Raw genomic sequence first — 24,844 nt, forward strand, 5'->3', positions numbered from 1 at the left:
TGTTGTATGAGGAAAACAGAAATATCTGTCAGTTTTTAAAAAAAATCTAACATAACGTGGATCATTCTGAAGCAGTAGCAAGGTATGAAAAAATACAGTCGGAGCCCAGGACTTTGGGAATCGGCACCATTTAGCAGCTGTGTGATCTCTGGGCAGATTACTTAACCATTTGGACTTCCATTTTACCATTGTAATTTGGGGACAAAAATCAAGTGCACAGCCCTTGGGATTTTTCTGTTAATTAATGATGCCTAGCAGTACCTGGGCACTCCATCGACGACATCTGCACGAAGGACGCATGGCAGAAGCATTCGCCTGGAAAGCTGCCTGGAGCTAAGCGCTTCCCGGGCCAGCCCATCACAGTAGCTAGCGCCCACGCCTGGGCCGGGCCGCACCCCGCGGCTGCCGCGGGAGCCGCTGTTCCCGGCTCCTCCCGCCCCTTTCACCCCTCTTCCCCACCTCCTCCGCCACAAGCTCCGCCCCCGGCAGCCGCGTCTACCCGGGCGACTGCCCGGCACCTGGCAGACGCGCGGCAGCGGGGGAGGCAGGAGGCAACCCTCGGGCGGCGGCGGGGGAGGGGCGTGGGCGCACAGATGGGAGCAACTGAGAAAGGCGGCAAGAAGAGCCGGAGGCTGTTTTCTTCTCTGCGGCCGTGGAAGGCCACCCGGCGGCTGTGGAGGACGCGCTCGGCTCCCAAGGCGGCGCAGGGTGAGTGTGGGCGCGGCCGGGGGACCTGTTACCGCGCGCGGCCAGCGCGGGTCTCCGACTGCAGCCTCTCCCGCCGAGTTCTCGGGCCTCCGGCCCGCGGGCGGGGGCGACGCAGCCTGGAAGTCCGGCCCGATCTGGGCGACCCTGCGCTCTGACCCTTGGCGGCGGGAACAAGACCCGTCCCTGAGCTCCCCCGGGGCCGCTCGACCAAGTGCAGGGGCCGGTCTCGGCACAGTGCCCTCTCCCCCTGACTCCTACGCCCTACGAGCATCATCTCCCGTGGGCCAGGTGGTGGCTACTTGTTTACTTCCTGCAAAAGCCTCTGTCTATCTGTTTAGCTCCGGACAGAAGGAATCCAGGGTGCCTCGGAGACACAGCCTTACTCAGGTTGCATCCGCCCCTCCCCGCTCCCAACACCTGGCAGCCACCTGCAATGCAGTACCTTTTGGGGGAATGAATCCGTACCTAACGCTACCTTCAAGGTCCTCTTCATCAGACCCACCCCCTTTCCAATCTGTCTGGGGTGGCTCCCTGTTATTTCCTAAGCTCTAGCTACAAACTATTTCCCAAACACATTCCACCCTGCCCTCACCAGGGCCTTAACTCAGTGATTTGTTAAATCACTGACTCACTCCATTCATTCCTTCCACAATTTTTATCCATCCCCCATGTGTGCCAGGGCCTGAAGTGAACAAGATAGGCAAGGCTCCAATCATGGAACTACTTCGGGAGGGGGAAAGAGACGTTACAAATATAAAACAGGTAAAAATCCCCACGAGGAATTGCTCTGTGTGCTTAGAAGGAATCAGTCCGTTGGGAGAGGACACAGGCAGGGGGCCCTAGCTTATAGGGTAGGTGGACAGGGAAGGGCTCTGAGGCAGTGCAGTGTAATGAGACCTGAAGTCTGATTAAGAGTTACTCCAGCATGGAGCCAGGGAGAGCATTCCTGCCAGAGGGAATAACAAGTGGACGGGTTCCCGGTGTGCCTGAGCTTAGCAGGGGGAAAGTGAAGAAAGCAGGGCCTGGATGAAGGTCTGGCTAGTCCATGATGAGTTTGGGTTTTATTCTCAGTGGGCTGGGAAGCCATTGAAATGTTCTAAGCAGGGACATGACATGATCTGCTGGCTCACTGCCTTCTCTGTCTGCAGTGGCCATGCCTTCGTCTCTCAGCCTGGCCAATTCCTACGCATCCATCAAGACTTGTGCAAATGCCATCTTCGCTGTGAAGCCTTTCCTGGGGTTCCTGCCACCTGTAACCTCTCTTTTAGTATCTTGTCACTCATAGGGCATTTGTTGCTATTCATCCAGTATTATAGATTCCATGTGGGCAGGTTATCATTTGCGTCATTTTAGCATCAGGGTTTGGTACTTGGTAGATACCTGTGTGCGTGCGTGTGTGTGTGTGTGAGTGTGTGTTGTGTGTGTGTCCTATCTTGTCCTTTTCATTTATTTCCATCATCTGATGATTCTTACTAGGGACGGACATGCCTTGATTTCTAAAATGGCCGACCTCATCGAGGGCAGAAGCTAGGTTGCACTAGAGCCCTATTATGGATATAGTTGTCACTTTCCCACTACGGGGTTGTTTTGAGGCTTAAATGAATTAATGAGTTAATACTTGCAAATTGCTGGCACATAGCATTCTAAAAATAAATTTGACAAAGAGCAGCAATAATTATCTTTCAAATATTTATTTATTGCAGTAGAAACAAGCTTTTCTATTGTTGGTAGTTAGAGAGACTCAGTGTCTTGGCATTGTTCTCTTGCTGGCTTTCAAAAGATGTGTGATTACTTTTCCTCAATGCACCAATTAAATTCCTGCCCCACTGGCATCAAGAACTTGCTGAAACTTAGTAGGGCTGAAGGCTGAGCACCCTTTCTTTAGGTTGCCTGAGTAGTTCAATAGATTGGAAATTGCAACAAGTATTCCTCGAGTGATAATTACATGTCTAGTGTTATTTCAGGTGTTGTGTGAATGTTTACCAAAGAAGAATAAATGGGTATTTCCATTGTACTAAATTAGGTTAGAATAAGTTTCCTACTTTTATAAATTTTAAAACCCGTTCTATACTGCATACACAGCCATGCTCTCCTCTCTTCTCTGTTCCTCTCGCTGAGTTCACCCATTGCTCATGAATTCACACATCTCTCTTTTTTTTAGATGGTATCTCGGTTGCTCACTGCGTTTCTCTACTTCCCCTTCCCCTGTACAACCTGGGGGTAAGGTCATTAGAATGTCTTATGTATATGATACTTTACAGTTTACAAAGTAGGTCAACTACAAGATCTTGTTTAGATCTTGACAGCACCCCTGGAAGGAGGGAGGGAAGGTGGTGTTTATTTCCCCCATGTACAGATGAGGAAGATGAAACAAGAGACAGATGACTTGCTAGAGGTCATATGACTGGTGAGTGGCAGACTTAGGTCTGAGTACCCATATAGCATCCTTTCTGCCACATCTCCCTGCACAAAGTAAACATGTTCCAATATCCATACTCATGGAGGGGAAAAGTAAAATTAGTACATATCATGCAATGAAAGAAATCCACATTCCAATTTTATTTGACTTTTTTTTTTTAAAGGTACCCTGATTTTTCATGAGGATGGCAATGTCACTTGGGCATCTACAATCATATGCTTTGGTGTCAGACAGACTGATTTCAATCTGCCCCTAATTAGTGACATACTAATAAGCTGTCTGATCTTGGGCAGGATGTTAAATCTTTCTAAAGCTCATGTATCTATCATATGTAAAATAAGGATGATAATTCTAGTGCCATAAAGTTGCTGTAATGATTAAATGAGTTAATGCGTATAAAATGCCTGGTACAAGGTGGTAGTTATTATTTTTATTAACAGTAGCCCAGATCTTCCACCATATGGTCATACCCCAAATATGGTTAAGTTGTGGAGCTGGAAAGTTAAGTGAGCTGCGGGAAAAAAATCCGTAGCTGGAAGCTCCTTCAGGGCAGCTCTCTCTCTGGACCAACCAGAAGGTTCTTCACATCAATATCCTTTTTCCCACCCGTTTTTTTTTTTGTTTTTTTTTTTTTCACCAGAAGGCTGAAGGTGAGAAATAACATACCTTCTGGGGACTCCTGGCATCTTTTCAGCCTAACAGTGTCCCAAATGTAGCAGCTATTCAATTAAACATGCTTGTAATGAATGAATCCTCTAGGAGGATTCAAAGACATGTCTCCAAAGAGAATGAGTCTAAAATTTACAGTCTGAGCACCTGTGACTGTAAGTATAGGATAAATACATAGAAGGACAGTAATTGGGTTAAAAGGTATGTTTCTTTAATTTTGAAACGTATGCCTAAGTAGACCTCAGTATATTTGAGCTAACTTAGTTCCCACCAGTAATGTGTGAGATTCCTGATTCCTTACTTCCTTGCTAATACTGAGTAATGTCAGACTTTTTAATTTGATGGGCTTGCCAATTTGATGGGCGTGAAATGGTACTGCATGGTTGTTTTATACTGAATTTCCTTGAAGAATAATGAAGTTGAAGATTTTTCACATGAATTATCAACCATATATGTGATCCTCTTTGAAATGCCTGTTCACGTCCTTTCCCATTTTTTTAACTTGGCAATGGTTTATTATTATTATTTTTCTTATCCATTTGTAGGAGTTCTTTACATATTCTGGATACTAATCATTTGTTGGCTTATATATCCAAACAACTTTAAAAAATATACCTAACCACGCAAGTGGTTCTAAAGGGGAATATGAACAAGCTGTGCCCAGTGGAAATTAACCCCTCACGTGCGTCCATCCTTTCTGAAGGTCTGTAGTTTAGTGAAATATCAAAGCTTTTAGGTTATAGAAAAAGGAGCGAATCGCTGGTGGAAACATTTTGTGAACAGTAGGCCGGCTTAGCCCTTGAAGTGATGGTAGAAAACAGGTCCTGACTTCCTCCCATTAGAAATGACCTCCTCCGGATCCTCGTGGGGTGAAGAGCCCTTTCCAGAACTGCAATATTCCCTGGGAAGACACCGGAACTGGAGTTAGTTTCTGTCACAATAACTTTTCCTGGAAAGCAAAGAGAATGCTTTCCAGGAAAAGTTATTTGGAGAAGAGGATGGGACACTTGCCAGGTGATCTGTGGTTTCATCCCTCGCTGCCATTTTCTAGCCATATACCTTTAAAAACTCACATTGCATAGAAATAATGATCACTACCCAGGGATATTGGAAAGAGCAAGTGAGATCATAAATATGAAAGGCTGTGTAAGTACAAGGTGTATTTTCTAGGCTCTTAAAGACAATTCCAGAGTCGGAAACCTTTGTCGACCTACAGTCATTAGGCCCTATTCCTTCTCTTACCGACCACCTATTCTGCACACAGGTGCATGATTGTACAGCAGTAGTTCTCCCAGAGCAGTCTCTAGACCAGCAATAGCTACATCAGCATGAACTTGTTAGCAGTACAAATTCTTGGCCTTCCCAGAGAGCTGCTGAATCAGGAAATCTGGAGGTGGGGCTCCGCAATCTGTGTTTTAACAAGTCCTGCAGTAATTGATTTGTACTAAAAGTTTGAGAACACTGGCCCCATGGGATTTGCCAAGACTTGGGAGTCAGCAGATGTGGGCTTTAAATCTGAACTCTTCCATTTGCTAGCTTGTGACATGAGCAAGTTACTGGACCCTTCTAGGGCATCCAAGCTCTCATCAGTGAAAGGAAAATGATATCTTCTCCCTCTTGGGGTTGTTGTGAGAAGTAAATAACAGGAAGGAATTTTGCTACTTTTTAGCTATGTTTCCTTTGGAAAGTCACCTTGTCTCTTTCAGCCTTATTTTTCTCATCTAAAAAGATGGAATGGCAAGAGTTAACATGTATGCACTGCTTACTATGTGCCAGCCACTGTCCTAAACCTGTACATATTTTAATTTTATTTCTTACGGTAACTGTGTTTTACAATCTCTGTTTTACAAATGAGAAAAAGCACAGAGGTTAAGTAACGTCTCCCAAGTTCCACAGCTAGTAAGCTGGAATTCAGTTCAAACTCATGCAGTGTGCTCTGAAAGCTCTTGCTTTAAAAGATGATGGTTGGCAAATAATAAGGTCTCAATTAATATGTGATGATGATGATAAGATTGCCTGGCACACAGTAAGTACTTCATATATTAATTCTCTTGCCTTGAGGCCTGGCTTCTGTAGAATTTGCCAAGGTTTTCTTACAGTCATGCTGCCCTCTTCTGCGTTGACCCTAATCCCAAAGCTCCACCCCCATGTAGGCAGTTTTGTTCTCACATCTTTTATGGCCACTTAGATGCTCTGAGCAAACCAGAGTCTTGGCTGGATGGAGGAAGTCTTGGCTTGCCTGAATGTGGTGTGGAGGTGAAGCTGTCCTCCTGTTACCCCACCCTGACGTGTTTTGAGGATCAATGACTAAGCCTGAAGAGGTTCCAGGCTAGTGGTTGAAAGGTCATTAGGTCTGCCTCATTTGGGACATAGCCTCCTAGTTTCTTCTACTCTCAAATTTCTAAGGAAATGGAAAAGCTTTTTTTTTTTTGCTCAGTTTTTCTTCAGAGTAAAATTTACAGCTGGGAAGTTTAACCCACAATATTACAGCAGTGTTTTTTCTTTGTTTTGCTAGGACAATGAAAAGCCTTATTCTCTTTCAATTTAGGGCCCCACTCATTGTTCCTGAAAATTTTCTTTGGTTTTGCTCTCAAAATGGCCTCCCTTGCTGGGCATGACTCACCAGTCTAGTGACTCAGAAGTGGCATCTAACAAGACAAGGACTGTTCAGAGCTGTGAAGGGACTTGGTTGCCAGTGGAGCCTGCCTGGAGCTTGCCCTAAACCCAGTTACTGAGATGAACCATCATTTCCATTAATAAAGGTTTATAAAGGTCCATGGTACCAGTTTATTTGAAGTATGGGGTCTGCCAGAGACACTGCCTTGTCCTGGAAAGCTCCAATGCTTGAGTCCATTCTTGTCCCTCAACTGGGTATGGCCTTAAGATTTACTGTGGGGTAAGACCAAGCTTCTGAAAATTCATCTGACACTGCTTGGAATGGCCACTGAATTAGGAGTTATCGGGCTTCTGTAAATACAGTGACAGGACAAAAAAGTAAAGTCTCTTTTTATGTGAAGAGGTCTTCAAACCTCTTTCAACTTAATTTTTAAAATAAACTACCAATTAAGGGTAGATAGATGAACAGATATGCAATAAGAGAAATATAGCAAAATATACTTGAAGATGGAGTTCAATCGTGCTGTTCTTCCAACTTTTCTTGTTTGAAGCTTAGATAAAATGCAGGTACCCTTAAAAGTGACCACCCTCTTAAATAAAAATTACTTCTCTTTTAATATAAATGACAGGCCTTCTCCCACTTCCTCACTTCTCCCAGCCTTATGGTATTTTTTCCTGGGAAGCTTGCTGGATTAAAAAGGGCCTGGAGCGAGGCTGGTAGGGGGTGAGCTACTTCTTTAAGTCGAGGGCTTTGTATTATTCCTGATGTGTAATTCTCACAGTAGCCCTACAGGCTAGTTATTATTTTTTGCATTTTATGAGGAAACTGAGCCACAAAGGGGTGAACATGACCCAAGTCACAAGGTACTAATATTAGTCTTCACAGCGTTTATAGAGCCCTTACTTAATGTGTCAGGCTGTGTGCTATGTACTTTACATGTAGTAACTCGTTTGGGCCTCACCCAACTCTAGGAGGTGGGTACCATTATTATCTTCATCTTACAGATCAGAAAATGGAGATTAAAGAGGTGCAAGAACGTGTCTCAGCTTACTTTAGGGGCCAGTACATGGCAGAGCCCATGTTTGAACCCAGTTTCTCCTGCTTCAGAGCCCTGCCCCACTCTTCAGACCCAGGCCTTGGTGTTCCTCTGCCTAATTCAGTACATCGGTATACCTTATGGCGCCCTCTTGTCCTGAGACCATAGCTCTTTGAGGACAGCAAATGTTTTGTTCACTGTGTCATTTGCAGTGTTCAGAGCAGTGCCTGGTACAATGAATATTTATTGAATGAAAGCGCACAAGTAGTGGCTTCTCACCACCTGCTCCTTCCCTTACCCTCTCAGCCTCTAAAGGTGCTCCTACGAGGTACATTTTGACTGTCTTGGACTTGGTCCTTGGAAACAGAGGGGCCTGTTTCTTTCAGGTGATTTATGAGTTAACATGGTTCATTTGGTAGCCGCTGAATGAAGGCAGATTTTCCTCATTGGTCTGACATTGTCCAAGAGGAACAGAAAGGTATTATCCACTTCCAAGGAAAGAGGGGAGCAAAAACCAAGACTTAAAATTTCCCTCAAATCTCAGGGACTTTAAATTGTGGCAGCTAGAAGTCAACTCCAGGACCCCCTAGTGGCCATGACAGCTTTCACTCGACAGCTGTTTGACTGTTGGGCTGGAGGACCGAGCCCATGAACACTAGCAATTAGTTCTCTTAAGTGCCCAAGCATGTTGGTGATTGTACCTCACGTTTATACAGTGCTTAGTTTACAAAGTACTGCATCTGTGCTTCCCTTTGATCTTCTGAACAGCCCAGTATATACACAGGGCAGGTGTGATTAGCCCCACTTTACAGATGAGGAAACTGGTACCAGAGAGGCTAAGTCACTCGCCTTACACCACTCAATTAATTGTGGTAGAGATAGGTCTTCAATCCTCTTGTCTCAACTCTTACTCCAGCAAATTTTCCATGTCAATAATGCATTTAACCCAGCATTTTCTGGGCATGAGAGCAATAGGTAGGTGTTAGTCTTCTCCCAACTTAGTGAGGTGCTGGATTGGGTCAGTGAATCTTTTTGGATATCAGTTTACCCATCAGTCTAATGGGGGGATAAACACCAATCATCGGTGAGTGCACTTGGAGGAGAGGAGTTTGTGAGAATTCCAAGCTTAAAAAACAACTTGGGAGTAAAGATGTTTGGAAGGGACTGGGATGATCCTGGCCAATTTTCCATAAAATAAACATCATCTCCCCTGGCCACTCTATCTAAAATGCACCTCTGTTATCTCACAACCATGCTTCATTTTTCTTCACAGCATTCACTGACATTTATTATAGGTTTATATTTGTTGATTGTCTGAATATTCCCACCAGGGAGTATGTATGTAATAGCCGTGAGAGCAGGGGCTTGGTCTGTTTTCTGCATTCCTGAATCCTTAACAAGTGGAATAGTGCCTGGTAGAAATACCATATGAGGAAGGAAGGGAGGAAAGAAGGGAGGTAGGCAGGGAAGAAGGAATCTGAGCTGAGTAGTGATTGAAAGTAAGCTTGAATGAGATGATTGAAAGATTTACTTGAATCTTGCTTCTCCTCTAACAGAGGGGTCTCATGGTCTGGTTGCTTCATACCCATTTCTGGATCAGCCACTCAGTGGCTTAAAACCAGTCATTAAAGCCTCCTTGAGTATCAGCTTACACCTGGATGAAATGGGTTCATGGCCTGTGTCCATGCAGCAATCACAGGTCATTGTATTGTACTTTATGCCTCTGTATTGTAACCGTCTTTGAGCATCCTGAGGACTGAAGGATGGTCCCCTTCACTGTTGTATCCCCAGTACTTAGCATAGAGCCTTGGCCACAGAGAGGTAAAACAAATGTTTGTTGAATGAATAAATGAATGAATATGTAAGAGGAAACAAAGCACAGGGTTCATATAATCCCCCTCCAAAGTTAAGTCTCCATTTGAAAATAAGCCTGGTGCATGGCAGAGACATTCCCCTTTCAACTGGAACCAAATCTCTCCAGAGACAAGGAGGTGCTATACAGTCGGTTCTCTGACCTAAAGGAAGGAAAGTCATGCCTAAGCTCCAGATCCAGTTCCAGGCCGTGTTTTGGAATTTGTGTTTACGTCTGCCTTCATCCCCACATCCTTTCTGCTCCAGCATAAGCAAAATTATAACCCCGCACACTGACTTGCATGCAATTCTCAGAGCCCCGGTGCATCTCCGTTGAGGGGGCTTCGCCCCAAGACCGCTGACTGACTGTGAATGACAAATCAAAAGTCAGGGTTGCAGAATCAGCCGGACTTTCCTGCTCATTTGCAGCAAAGGGAGGAAGGAGAGAATGAAAGATTCTGAAAATAAAGGTAAGGGGCTGACTGCAGAGGGAGGCTAAAAGGTGCAAGGGAGGAGATGGTGCTGGACAGGCATGTTTAGCTTGTATTAATGACCGATTTAGGATTACTGTCACATAGGATTTAAAAATTCTAGTTATATAATAAACCTGACTTTTTTTTTTTTTAAATGACTGGCTTCTGGTTTCCAAATATTGTATCATTCAATTTTCCATTTTTGTGCTACGAAACATAACCATATTTTTGCATTCTTCATTTACTCTTCGCTGGGTAACACATCTTTCTATTTCACAGATTTCCTTATGATAGCTACCAGGATTTTAGTAATTTTATGTTGGGAGTGTTCACAATAGTTAACTAATATGTTACGTTTTCAATGCATTATTGGAATTGGAATAGCTGAAATACTTCGGATTTACACAGTTAGGGTTCTCAAGAAAAGCCTTGACTGAGAATCCCCTAATGGACATTAATCTTTTGAGGAGGACTCAGTGGGGAGCCGTCACTGACCTTCAGAACTGTTTATCTTGCAGAGAAATATTCGGATGTAAAGTTCCCCCCGCCCATTCTGCCAAGCCTCCACCCCCTAGATCCCTGATATATTAACACTCTCCCTCCCTCTCCCGCCCGCCGTCACTCTTAATTCCTTTGGAGGGTGGAGGAGCGAAACGGATTTAAATGAAAACCCAGGAAAGGAAAGGGCTCCTGAAAATGAGCCAACCAAATTTTAAGTTCAACCACAAGGATCCTGGAGGATTCTGGGGTTTTAAATTCCGAGGCTCTTTAAATTTTCTGCCGCAGTTGGGGGAGGAGCGATAGAGCCCACAGTCTCAGCAGGCTACACGTGTTCCCAGATCCTATTTCCAGGAGGGAGCCCTTCCCTTGTGCTGGTCCAGCTCCTGGTCCGGTTACTGGAGGAAGGCGCAGTCGGGGGTCAGGCTCCCGGGGAAAACTCCCGGGTGGCCACCAGGGCAGAGGGCGCCATCTCCGCTCCTTAGTGCCCCGCAGCTGCTTGCTGAGAGCTAATTTTAGGGTTTGCCTGCTCCCCTTGCCCCCCCATCCCCCGCAGGATTTTACCGTTCTCACCCGGGAGGCACTGCGCATCAGTTTGCACCCTACCCTGTCTTGTCCGTGTGCTCTGCGTAAGGAGGGCCCAGCACTTTGCCCTTGGGCACCCGGGCTTGGGTGCGCAGGTGGAGTCTGGCACGTAGCGCCCGGGCAGGTTACTTGCGCCCGAGTTAACTTGTTTGGGTGATCCGTGCAACAACGCGAGCCCCAAGCCGCCTCCTATCTGTGCGCCACGGGGTGTGTGTGTGTGTGTGGGGGGGGGGGAGTGGGGGCGGCTTCTACAGACCAGTCTCAGCCACTCACTCTTGCTGTTTATGATTCCCACATTGTAATGGGCAATGATTTGAATTTTTATTCCACATTAAAAAAAAGAAAAAAGAAAAAAAAGGAAAACCAAATAAACCACATACAGCCTGATGCCAGTGGAGAGACTGGTATTTCCATCTACCAAGCTCTTTGTAATGAAGGTTCTTAAGCTACCCCACTGGCTATAATTGAGGCTTTAAAAGGGGCCAGGGTAGCTGGGGTTGATAGTATTAACATCTAATAGGTTCTAGATCATTCATATTGACATACTGATCTCTGTGGTTTTGATGTTTAAATTTCAATTAAGTAGCCTTAGCAGGGAAGAAAACAGCTATGCATGGGCCTGGTAAGTGGAAAGAGGGCTTATCCACTGCTGTTTCTACGCCAGCCTCCGGTGGACAAATAAAACCTGTGTGTATATTCAAAGTATTTTAAATGAAATCGAGGACAGTGTTGACTTTTCCTGTGTTGTTTTTAGTGGCTGGAGAAGAGGTTTCTGGGAAGAAAAAAAATGTGCTTATATGCCATGTCATGCTAGGCCAGGGGCACAATTTCGAGAAAGATAAAACTGCCTGAATTGGAGGTTCAGGTTCAGGTTAATATTCACTGTAGTTTGGAATGGAAACACTCCTAGTTTCTCAGTGTATCAGCATGTTTTAAGCTTCAAATCTCCAGCTGCTTTTTTGAGGGGAGTGGTGTTTAGAATTTTTGTTTCACTTTGTTTTGGAAAGAGCCTTTGGTTGGGAGTCAGAATAGGTAGGTTCTAGCTTGTTCTGCCAGAAACTCATTAGTGACCTAGGATTTCATTTCTTTAGATTTCAGTTTCCTTATCTCGAAAATGGAGAAATGTTAAGACTAGATCACTGTTCTTCAGATTGTGGTGGTAAGAAACCCATTTAGTGAGTCTCAAGCAACATTTAAAAAAATAAAATTGAATAGAAAATGTCAGAAGCCATTGCACATGGTGAGGATAAATACTGTTGCCTGAAATTTCTGTTTCGGGTATTTGTTTTTGTAGGTAGGTATGGGCTGTATTGCTGTCAGTTACTATTTCTCACTGTGAATTCTAGTCAAAAGAGTTTGAGGAACACGGAAATAAATCATAGCTTCAGTCATTTGGTTTTCAACAAGCCTGAAATGCTGTTTTATATGCATGTCCATTTTTGTTTATAAGGAGAATATCAATAGTTTTTTTCAGATTTTCAAAGGTTTAGACCCCAAATAGGTTATACATTATTGTATTTCTTCGAAGTTCCTTCCAAGCTAATTTCTTACAGATCAAAGAATCCTTTCAGGGCTGGGAAGTAGTTAAATGTTGAGAGAGATGGAGTATGCTACATGACGTTGGGGGTGTGTAAGGTGGGGGGGTACGTGTGTGCATGTTGAAGAGGTGTAACCATGGTAACCAGACCATAAGATCTATTTGAATATGTGTACACTAAAAATTAGAGTCTTTGAATACGTGTACACTAAAAATTAGAGTCTTTGAGAAGTACCACAGAAAACTATTAAAATGTTGTGAATTGTTTGGAAGTCAACTCTCCTTGCAAAGACTGAAAAAGAGCCAGGTAAAATTTAAAGAGGTTGACAGGGGCAAATAAATACTCAGGATGTTAGTAGGAGAAACTGAATTTTTATAAGCTACCATCATATGACCAGTGTTCAGTAAATAGTGAATTGTGGTTTAATAAATGCTTTTCTTTCTTTTCCCTATTACTGGTATATCTTGTCTTTAAGGCAGTCTGGTGAAGCTTTTAAATACAAGAGACATTGTATAACATTTAACCAGCATATCTCAAAATGCTTTGCAAGCCAGAAAAAAAAAATGTATGAGGCAACTGAGAAAAAAATAGTTGACTGAATTAATAAGTAGGTATTGGCAAACATGATAGCTAATTATAATAATAACAACCCTAGCTCCTATTTAATGAACAACTATTAGTATGTGTAAAGCTGTCTGCAGGGGCTTTACATATTGTCACAACACTGCAAGATAGGGAGTATTTTACATGTAAAGAAATGGTTTAAGAATTTTGTACAGGGATACATAGCTAATAAGTGGCAGAGCCAAGATTCAAACCCAGGTCATTTTACCTCCTAATCCATTCATTCACATGATAGGCAAGAGCTTGAGAATAAGTGGCATGGCAAATTGCAGTTTTTAGTAACATTTTCAATATCGTTTATTATTAGAATTAATTTGCTTACTATAAAAGGGAAATGTGAACCTTAGAAAATGATGGCTTTTGACTGATTTTCTAGATAGTGTTTATTTGAAAAGTAGACATTTTTAACTCTTAAGTTCAGCTCCAGATTTTCCTTTTATTTAGTAAATTCTCTGAGTGTTTATGCAACAAGGTTTTAGAAGCAGAGATATCAAAGGACAGGAGTGTCTCCACACCTGGGTGGAAATTTAGGTGGAAATTTTTTTTTCTACAGGAGTTCGGGGCAAATAGGTCTCTTTTCAGCTTTTCTGTTATTTTTTCTATATTTCATCTCAAAATAGCAAACATGACATTTTGTGAGCAAATGAAGTTATGCATAACATATTTTAATGTAAAACTAGGATTAGAGCATTGGTCTATGCTAGTGGTTCCTGAAAGAATTTGATTTTGTATTAAAATTTATTAAAGAATCTGATTGGGAGTTAGAATATAGTCAGGTATAGACTTTTAGGTCCTAAGTATTAAAGGGACTCTGGCGTCCATCCCCCCAGTCTGTAAGTCAAAATAAAATAAGTGTAAGGAAATCTAAAAATGTTGTGCTTTTTCTTAATCATCATGACTACTGTGATACTTTTAGAGAACTCAAATTCTTTCCAGGACTTTTGTTGTTGCTTCTTTTGACTGGGTGGATTGAGGAAATGGTATTTTGACTGGGGCGATCTGTAAGTGGTGGGGTGATCTGTAAGTGGTGGGGTGATTTTTCGGATTTCAGGGCTAGCCTGTGATAAAGCTGGGCTTGCAGCTTGCTATGCCAGTGGTTCTCAAATGGGCATGGTCCTGCTTCCTGCAGGACACACTGGAAATACACGAGGGGCTCTAGAAGTGTTCACTGGGCAGAAACCAGAAAAGCTAGATGTACTGCATTGTTCTGGACTGTTCTGTCCCATGATAAATTACCCCGTGTCTTGTGCAACTTTCAGATGTTTTGCTGAAGAGGTAAGTGAAAACCCTCTATATTTTTCCGAGCATAGAACATAAATTGGTTTTACATATACACTGAAATTCCCAGGATTAAAAATGCTATGTAAATTGAGGGAAGATTGTAGTTTATTTTGTTCAGAACCCAAAGCGACACCACTTGTATTAGAGACTCCAATACAATGCACTTGTCTCATTCAATCTACATACAGGTACACACATCTGACTACTTTATTATGACCTCAGTACAATCCTGCTTGATCATTTACATATTGAAATCCATATTGTTTTATTATAAGTAACTTTCATTTTTTACATTGTAGTTGGTCCCTTATTTATCTTTTTGTTTAATTTTGTGTCAGGTAGCTTATTTTATCTTTGAATTTCATTTTGAGATACTAAACAGGGAACTACAAAAAATGTTTTTTATATTTACGTATATTTGTATTGCTGAGAGTATATAAAAGGACTTCATTTTGGCTTTCTTAATATTTTAAAAGAATTTGAGCCAACATTAAAACTTTTGGAGATTGCATATTCAATTCTATATTTCTGGTTCCTTAAAAACATTAGAACTATCTACAACGATGAGATTGAGCTGAACATAAATTGCAGGTGTTGGGGTTGTAAATCTTCTAAAACATTTTGTCTGGTAATTATTTTTTTAGGCTACTGTACTGGCACTTTAAAATTTCATTTTCTAATTGTTGCTAGGATATAGAAATATAGTTGATTTCCTTTGTTGACCTTATTTCAGTGACTTTGCTGAATTCTTTTACTGATTTTAATTGTGTTTTGATTTTTGGGGAGTTTACTGTGTAGGCAGTTAGTTTTCTGTGAATACTGTCAGTTTTATGTCTCCCTTTCAAATCCTTATACTTTTTAAACCTTGCCTTACTGTAATAAGATTTCTCTCACAACATTGAATAGAAACGGTGACTGTGAGTATTCTTACTTTGTTTCTCATCTCAGGGAAAGCTATCCATCTTTCACCATTAAGTACAATATTTGATGTAAGATTTATATAGATACTTTTTATTGGATTAAGAAAGTTATCTATTCCTACTGTGCTAAGTTTTTGAATCATGAATTGGTGCTGAGTTTTACCAAATGTTTGTCTATATTGCGATGATCATTTGTTCTATTTTATTCTGTTCATATGATGAATTACATTGAATTTTGACTGTTAAACCAACATTGCATTTCTGGAATAAGCTCAACTTAGTTGTAACATGTTGACTTGCTAGTATTTTCTTGCAGACTATCTTTGTCCATGAGAGATATTAACCTGTAATTTTTTATTGTTGTGATGCCTTTGCCAGGTTTTGATATCAAGGTTTTGCTGAACTTACAGAACAAGGAAGCATTTCTTCTTTTTCTATTCCCCAGAAGAGTTTTGTAAGATTGGAATTATTCTTTAAATGTCTGGAATAATATGCTGGTGAAACTATTTGGGCTTGGAAATTTTGTTGTGGGAAGGTTTTAAAATATGGATTCATTTATTTTAGTAGGTATAGATTTATTCTAATTTCCTTTTTTTGTGTGTCTTAGTAAGCTGTGTTTTTCCAGGAATTTGTTCATTTCATCTGAATTTTCATATTTATTGGCATAAGGTTTTCTTTATATCCTCTTAGGATCTTTTTAATATCTGTAGGTTGTGTGGTCTTGTCCCTATTTCCTATTCCTAATGTGACATTTCTCTTTATACTGTTAACTTTCACTTTTTTCTTTGTATATTGCCAAAGTTTTCTTAATTTTATTAACCTTTGTAAACAGCTAGCTTTTTTTGACTTGGTCATTTTTTGTGTTTTTTTTTTTTTTTTAATATTACGTATTTTTTATTTCTTTAGTTCCTACTTTTATACTCTTTGGTTCTAATTTTCTGAAATTTTTTCTAGTTTTTTGAAGTGGAAGCCTATATCTGATTTTCAGTTTTGTTTTTTAACAAATATTTTCATTTAAGGCTGTAAATTTTCTTCGAAGCATAGCTTTAGCTATATCCTGCAAGTTTTGTTATCATTTAGTTTAAAATATTCTATAATTTCCATTGTGATTTCTTTTTTTTTTTTTTTTTTTTTTGATATACTCTGTTATATAGAAATGTACTTCTTAATATCTAAGCAGTTGGGGAGTTTCTTGTTATCTTTTTTGCTATTGATTTCTAGCTTACTTTTACTGTGGGTAAAGAACTTTTACACTGCCCCACATATTCTTTACTTTATTTTCTGTACTTTTAGTCCATTTTTCTCTTTTTCAGTTTATTTTTTTGCTATCTTAGGGCTCACCAGCTCTCTTTGCTGTTCCTAATTTATTATCACACAATCTGTTAATGTCTTGGTTTCATTTTGTATTTTGCAGTTTTAGAATTTGTATTAGATTATTTAAAAAATAGGTATTCCATCTTGTCAGTTATTTCTTCAAATATATTAACCACAGTCATTTTAACGGCCATATTTAATAATGGCAGCCAGAGTCACTTGTCAGTCTATTGATGTTTTCTGTCTTTCTTCTTGGTTCCCTTTCTTCATATGCTTGGCAATCTTTTATTAAATGTCCAACATTGTGTGTGAAAAGCCTCTGGATGATGTCATCTCCCTCCTGAGAGTTTGCCTTATTCTCTGCCACAGAAGAAAGGAGATCACTAAAGTCTGATCAGACACTGTGTCAATAAGGCCATTCTGCAGACTTTTAAGGTTTGGCTTGCTTTTGGGTTTCCCTAATCCTAGGCCCCCAGGAGTACTGACTGAGAGCCTGAGATGTTTCCCATGGCAGGTCCTGAAGTCCAATTTCTGTCTTTCTAGATTCTGAGTTTGCTGAAAACTCTGCTCTGCAAAATGCTCATTCTTCTTTTCCATCTCCTTTCTCCTTGGCTTGTGAGCCCAGTACCCTGTCCAGCTCAGTTAGCAACACTTCAAGGAGAAAGCGCATAGCAGACTCACTTCTCTGACCTACTCTAGGATGTGCCTTTCGAGTCCTGAGCTCCACTTTTTGTCTTTGCAGCCCTGTAAGAGTGTCTAAAATTCTGTCTCTTAGCAGCTGCCCTCTGCCTGGCTTCTCAACTTCTTGCCCCATGCCAAGAATTGGCAAATAACCTACGGGAGAAAAATGGGCTTTCAGAAAGATAGGCTTACCTCAGTGAGCCTCTCTCATCTCTCTAAGACCTGGCTCCTCAAATCCTGACGAATCAGTTAGGTCTCTTATTACTTCAAACAGATGTTTTGGTATTTTATCTGGCTTTTCTAATTGCCCTCAGCACAACTGTTGGTTTGCTACAATCCACTCTATTATAACTGGAAGTTGAATAAGACAGTGTTTTTTGTGTGTGTGTTTTTTTTTTAATGTGGACTATATTAACAAATTAAAACAGCAGAGCAGTAAACTCAGATACCGATGACATTTTAAACATCTTATATACACAATAAAGGGTGTATATAGTTGATTTCTAGCTAATTGCTTATTCGAAGCTTGCTAGTGTCTTCTTTTCCCGTATTTTCTCTGACATGCTTACAAATTTATGTTGCTTTGTTCCAGAGAATATGTGTAGTAAAAGACGTTCATTTTTCTGAGTCTTGCCCTCCATCGAAATGTTTAATACTTTTGTGTTTTTTGGAATTTGGAATTGTTAACTCATTTCCCAAGTTTACTATTATTCTAAAATTTGCGAAATAATTTGAATGGTTGAGTTACGAAAAGTTCTAGAACACTTAATACCATAGCTTTCCCCCAACCTTTTACCATGAACGAGAAGGTATTTTTTTCAACATCCTTGTGTGGGGGCCATACATCCTCCTGCCCAGAGTCAGACGCCATTCCTACCTGGTCGGAATCTTGCTCACCGTGTCAGGTGTCTGAGTGGGTGGAGGCCTCGATGTAAGATGTCCACAGCCCTCGGAGCCTACAGCAGCAGCCCACCAAAAAGCCGGTAATGCCTGCTATGGCCAACAGGGTGGCATGCCATCCAGAGGCTCGAGAGGACCACCAATTCACCGAGGGGTCACGTCTCTCCCAGGCAGACTGTGCTCCCCCTCTCTGGTGCGGCTCCTCATGGGCTTCCTGAGACTGCGTTTTCACACGCACAAACTGCTCTACCATCCCTCGGAGAGCCTTGGCCGGCGCCATACCCTGCTCGCTGCGCCATTTGTCGTGTGGGAGACCCTGCTCGCTGCGCCATTTGTCGTGCGGGGCGGCCTGCAGGGTCTCTGGTCCCGCTCCCCACATAACGCAGGATATGGTGAGGCCAAAAAGGAACACCCACGGAGCCATAGGTAGGGGAGTCATACCACTACGGTCTCACTGGAGGCTGGGTTCACTGGACGTGCGACCTGCTGTCCGTTTTGTCTGCAACCCACCGACGACTCTCTTTCACTCTCCTCCACTCTCCTCCGTAGCCGCAGCAGTTATATTAGCGGCCAATTGGCTAACTGGCCACAGCTGATGGCCAATCAGCCACAGCTGACAGCCATCTACTACCCGAGCCAGCACTCCTCCACGTGAGGCCAAGAGCCTGTAAACTACTTTCTGGGGCTCTGTCCCCACAATGACATAAAATGGAAGGGTGACCAGGTAGGTGACTGGTACATTACCCAACTGTGGAAAGGTTTTTCATGTTACCCCCTGATTTTTTTTTTTTAAATCAAACAAACAAAATTTGCACTTGTTTTTCAGTCTTTTCAGAGGTGTTTCCCGACTCTAATGCTGATAATGTTCTTCTGTTTTTTGATCTGGCTGCTGGTGTTTTAGGTACATTCAGTTTGTGAAAATGTGTTGAGCTCAATGCACAATTGATCACTTTTCAGTATGTCTATTACATTTCATTGAAAAATTTTAAAAAGAACTAACGTTTTATTGTTAAATAAATAAAAAATGTCCAGGACCAAAAAGCTTGAGAAGCACTGATCAAGTTCATCCTCCAAACCCTAAAATGATGAGGGACGAGGAAACTGAAGCTTGGAAAGGGGAAATTACTTGGGGGTTGGGGAAGTGTCTCGCATGCAGACCTTCTGACTCTATCTAGTTCTGTCTTACTTTTCTAACTGGTTGGTTCAGAAAGGGGATGAAGAAAAATCCAGCATGCACTAAATTTGAGCTGGATGATATTCTCAGAACCCCAAATGTATCTTGCATGAGTCATCACTTAACTGCCTCCTCTTTTTCTGCCCTCTTCATCCTCTTCCCTGGGCCTTTAAAAACAGATACTTTTATCTCATGTGAATTTGGAGATGGTTATTTTATCACCTCAGAATCATTTGACTTACATATGCTTAGAAAAAAGGAAATTCGTGCCTGTGAAATCTAACAAGAGCCCAGCACAAGGTATGTTTATTTCCCCTTCTAAGCCATTTTTAGTTTGATGCTGTATGGTTTAAATTTAGAATACTTTTTTCAAACTGGGGGTGGGGATGCTGGTGTGGAGATTGGACCCAGCTGTGACTCCTGCTGTTATGAGTTAAATGGGAAAACCTGGAAATCAATGTAACTCTAAAAGGAGTGGGCTTTCATGAGAGGGGGCTGCAGGGGAGCAGACTTGGCCTTAATTGGGGTGACATAGTGTGGGGGCAGAGCCCCAGAAAGTAGTTTCCAGGCTCTCGGCCTCACATAGACAGGTGCCTGGCTCAGGTAGTAAATGGCCATCAACTGTGATTGCATGGCCATCAGCTGTGGCTAGTTGGCCGTCAGCTGTAACCAGTGAGCCATTGGCCACTAATATAACTGCTGTGGCTACGCTAGCAAAAGGAGAAGCGAGAAAGAATGGGGGCTAGCAAGGAGATAGCGGCTGGGCTGGCAAGCATGGATGGCGGTTTGCGGACAGTGTGGATCCAGCCTCCAGTGAGAGTATAGTGCCGCCAGAGAGAATATAGTGGTATGACTCCCCTACCTATGGCTCAGTGGGTGTTCCTTTTTGGCCTCACCATATCCTGCGTTCTTATGTGGAGAGCGGGAGCAGAGACCTTGCGGGTCGCCCGGCACGACAAATGGCGCAGCGAGCGGGGTCCCCTGCACGACAAATGGCGCAGCGAGCAGGGTCTCCCGCACGACAAATGGCGCAGCGAGCAGGGTCTCCCGCACGACAAATGGCGCAGCGAGCAGGGTATGGTGCCGGCCAAGGCTCTCCGAAGAGTGGTGGAGCAGTTTGTGTGTATGAACACTGAGTCTCTGGAAGACCAGGAGGAGCAGATGCCAGAGAGCTGGACCCACGTGGAGGGGTGGGAGGACGTGGACGTTTCTCCCACCAGCACAGGAAAAGCCATGCAGCTGCTGGAGAGATGGAGCCCCGTGGAGAGGTGGAAAGATGTGGACGGTTCCCCAACCAGCACAGGCCGGAGAAAGCAAAGGTCGTTGCAGCCCTGTGGGCCGGGAAGTTCCTGCTCAGGCAGCCCGGATGCGGGACTTGTCCCAGGAGGAAAGGCTTGCTGAGTCCTCTGTGGGAGATGAGGGTGAGGTCAAGGTCGTCCCTCACCCCCAGGACAGCCCTGGCAAATGACTATGGACTATGGGGAATTGCTTTCCATCCCTAATTTAATGGACCGCTTGACTGTTTGCTTGGGAACTTACCACCTTGTAGTGGAACTGGGGGATATTTGCTTTTGTGTCTTGACTGGCCACCGTTGAGAATATGTAAGCACCTTGATTGTGAGTCGCTGTTGTTCCAGCACGGTACCCTGAGAGGCCCAGAGAGAGTGGCAGTGCCCTGAGAACCCTGGCTGAGTCCAGGAAGTCTGGCTGTGCCCTGAGATACCCTGGCTGTGCCCAGGAAGTCGGGCTGTTCCCAGAGAGAGTGGCAGTGCTCTGAGAGCCCTGGCTGTGTCCAGGAAGTGTGGCTGTGCCCACAGAGAGTGGCAGTGCCCTGAGAGACCTGGCTGAGTCCAGGAAGTCTGGCTGAGCCCTGAAGATACCCTGGCTGTGCCCAGGAAGTCGGGCTGTTCCCAGAGAGAGTGGCAGTGCCCTGAGAAATCCTAGCGGTGCCCTGAGAAACCCTGGCTGTGTCCGGGAAGACAGGTGGTACCTTAAGAAGTCCAGGAAGTCTGGCCGTGCCCAGAAGTACTGGTGGTGCCCTGAGAAACCCTGGCTGTGCCCAGAGAGGCTGGCTGTGTCCAGGATATTGCATTCACCTTCAGGCTCCTCGCACAGGGCCGCTCGCGGAAGACGCTTGTCGCGTAGATTGTGAGGTGAGAGCCTGTAGGGGTGGAGTGTGGGGGCAGAGCCCCAGAAAGTAGTTTCCAGGCTCTCGGCCTCACATAGACAGGTGCCTGGCTCAGGTAGTAAATGGCCATCAACTGTGATTGCATGGCCATCAGCTGTAGCTAGTTGGCTGTCAGCTGTAACCAGTGAGCCATTGGCCACTAATATAACTGCTGTGGCTACGCTAGCAGAGAGAGGGAAGAGAGAGAAAGAATGGGGGCTAGCAAGAAGATGGTGGCTGGGCTGGCAAGCGTGGATGGCGGTTTGCGGACAGTGTGGATCCAGCCTCCAGTGAGAGTATAGTGCCGCCAGAGAGAATATAGTGGTATGACTCCCCTACCTATGGCTCAGTGGGTGTTCCTTTTTGGCCTCACCATATCCTGCGTTCTTATGTGGGGAGCGGGAGCAGAGACCTCGCGGGTCGCCCGGCATGACAAATGGCGCAGCGAGCAGGGTCCCCTGCACGACAAATAGCGCAGCGAGCAGGGTCTCCCGCACGACACATGGTGATGGTGGTGGTAAGGAGAAAGAGACAGTGGGAGGTGTCTGTCTTTCCCTCCTGCTTCTCCGGGACTTGGCCTGATGATGTGGCGAGGGTTTTTTAAATGTGTTTGTACACACACGTACATGCCCAGGCATGCTCACATACATGGATGCATACGTGCCATGTTTCCCTGAAAATAGACCTAGTCGCACCATCAGCTCCAATGCGTCTTTTGGAGCAAAAATTAATATAAGACCTGGTGTTATATAATATATAATATAATAGAATACCGAGTTTTATATTAACTATTGCTCCAAAAGACGCATTAGAGCTGATGGTCCGGCTAGGTCTTATTTTCGGGGAAACAGTATGTAGCTTGGCTTGAAATTGGTAGTGTGTCATTAATTCATCCTGGGTTCATTTTACTTCCTCAAAGGCTAGATTTTGAGTTCCCAACATTCTGTTTCTTCTGCTTGGAATATATTTCCCCGTCCTCTTTGGCTCAGTTCTACTCCTTTTCAAATAGCAGCTTCCTTGTCAAGGCTTTCTCTGACTGCAGGTCTCTTCCCTATAACTCGCCTTATAACACACTCCCAGAGCATCTTGTGTTTTCTCTTTCATGTCACTTTCCATACTTTTAGTTACTAGATTAAATTCTGGCACACCATAGGCCCTCAATACATGTTGTAAAATGGAGGTTGGAAAGAACAAAAAAAAGGAAAGAAGAAAAGGAGGGAGGGAGAGGGAAAAGGGAAGGGAAGGGAAGGCACCGGAGCCACATTTTGGATCTCTCCTCTTAAACTTAACAAAGTGGATAAGTTCTGTAACATCTCTGAGCCTCAGTTTCCTCATTTTCAAAATTGAAATAGTAATACTCAACTCATAGGGTTGTTGTGAGATTAGAAATAATACATTAAAAAGTACCTAACTAGTGCTGATACGTAGTAGACACTCAATACAATGTAATTAAAAAGTATATATGTTCCCAAAAGGGAGTTATGAAATTTCAGAAAAGCACAGAGAAAACCTGTAAAACCATCTATTATTCCATCCCTTAAAGATAATTGCTGTTGAAATTTGAGTGTATCCCCTTTCTGTGATATCGTGGTATATCCATACGTGCTTTACTTTGTTGAGATCATTTTTTTTTCCCTTAACATAGCCGCGGACTTTCAACTTTTTCAGTATGTGCAAAACACTACTAAATTTCATAATATTTCATAACAATAACCAGGCCTTCATTTATTAAAAGGAGATTTAGAAACTTGTACGTTTAACCATTCACACTCAGCTTTTAACAGGAAAGTATGTTTTTGATTTAGGAGGATAATTCAAGTTCCAGGGTAAATAAATGATACAGTAGATAGGGTACAAATTGACTTGAAAAAAAAAAAAACCCTCCTTGTTCATTTCGGTGGATTGGGGGATTAGATTTTTAAAGAAATGAGGCAGCCAGTAGAATGAAAAATCCATTGTTCTAGAAGTGAGGAGGTCTGAAATTTTCCTGCTTACAGTCCAGTCACTGACTCACCTTGAGTCAGTCATTTCACATTGCACCATGCCAATCACCAAGTTGATGCCCAGGATTAATTTATGGAATAATTTAATACATCCCCCAAGCCCATTTAGGGTGTCAGTGAACATGTGCTGAGTGAAACTGACTCAACTCTGTGTGTAGTCTTCCTTCATAAACCAGAACCTAATTTTCATTTTGTTAATTAGTACTCTGCATTGGCCATTTGAATAGCAAAATTCCAAGTTATAGAGAACAGTGGTCATCTGTTTTTGTTGTTTTTTCTCATCATCTGCAGATCACTGCTTAGGATTGAAAAGTCCTAATTTTTATAAAGTCAGTCCACTTGTGAAACTATCACCTAAATCACTCCATAGGACATTGCTAGCAACCCAGAAGCCCTCTTTGCTAAGAGTAACTATTAAACGAATCCAAGATTGGTTTTGCTTGTGTTTGAATTTTATGTAAATGGGATCATTCAGGATAGTATAATCTTTTGTGCTAGTTTCTTTCACCCAATGCTGTGTATTTATAGTAGTTGTAGTTCATTCATTCTCATTGCTATAAGGTAGTTGTAGTTCATTCATTCTCATCTCAATACAATAAAGTGGTTTATTCCATCAAGTGAATAAACCACTTTACTTTTCTCATTGTAATTTTGACAGACATTTGGGTAATTTCCAGTTTTAGTATATTACAAAAAGGACTGCTGTGAACGCTCTCTTACATGCCTTTTGGTTTATGCACATCTGTACATATGTCTGTTGGTTATATGCTGAGTGAAATTACTAGGCCATAGCGTATGTGTGCATTATGCTTTAGTAGATGCTGCCAGTTTTACATAGTGATTGTACCAAGTTTTACTCCCATCAGCAGTGTATAAGACGTCTAGTTGCTCTACATCTTTATCAACATTTGATACTGTCAGTCTTTAAAATTTCAGCCTTTCTGGTTGGTGTGTGGTGATATATCATGGTGCTTTTAATTTGAATTTCCATGATGAATCTGAGGTTAAACACGTTTCCAGAAGTTTGTTAGCCGTTTGTGTGTAGTTTTTTTGTGATAGGCCTGATTGGCTTTTGCCAAATTTTCTATTGGGTTGTCTGCCTTTTTCTTATTGACTTGAAGATTTTTTTTTTTTAATTAAATTGTGTATTCTGGATATGAATGCTTTGGAGATATGTATTGCAAAAATCTTCTCTCACATGTGGCTTGCATTTTCAATCTCTTGATATATTTTGGTGATCAGAGATTTTTTAAATATTGTATACTTTATTAATTTTCGCTTTATAGTAACTACTTTTTGGATCCTGTTTAAGAAATCTTTGCTTGCCACATTGTCATAAAAATAATTGTTTTATGTATCGTTATAATAGCTTTGTTATTTTAGAGT

The 24,844-nt window shown here is 42.6% G+C and overlaps 1 protein-coding gene across 4 annotated transcripts in view; it reads left to right on the forward strand.

The window, feature by feature from the left end:
- Positions 1–383: 383 nt before the first annotated feature.
- Positions 384–24,844, forward strand: part of DNAJC6 (DnaJ heat shock protein family (Hsp40) member C6) — a 130,306-nt gene continuing 105,845 nt past the window's right edge. Inside the window, exon 1 of one of the 4 annotated variants that reach the window (XM_019731705.3) lies at positions 384–708. In XM_019731705.3, coding sequence (XP_019587264.2) covers positions 594–708 — 115 coding nt within the window. In that variant the 5' untranslated portion in view covers positions 384–593. Of the gene's footprint in view, positions 709–9,554; positions 9,771–24,844 lie in introns of those variants that run through there. The other 3 variants (XM_019731704.3, XM_074334864.2, XM_019731709.3) reach the window with 3 other exon arrangements.

The sequence above is a fragment of the Rhinolophus sinicus genome, chromosome 14, assembly GCF_057876585.1.
Source record: "Rhinolophus sinicus isolate RSI-liver-muscle chromosome 14, RSI-T2T, whole genome shotgun sequence".
Classification (NCBI taxonomy): Eukaryota; Metazoa; Chordata; class Mammalia; order Chiroptera; family Rhinolophidae; genus Rhinolophus; species Rhinolophus sinicus.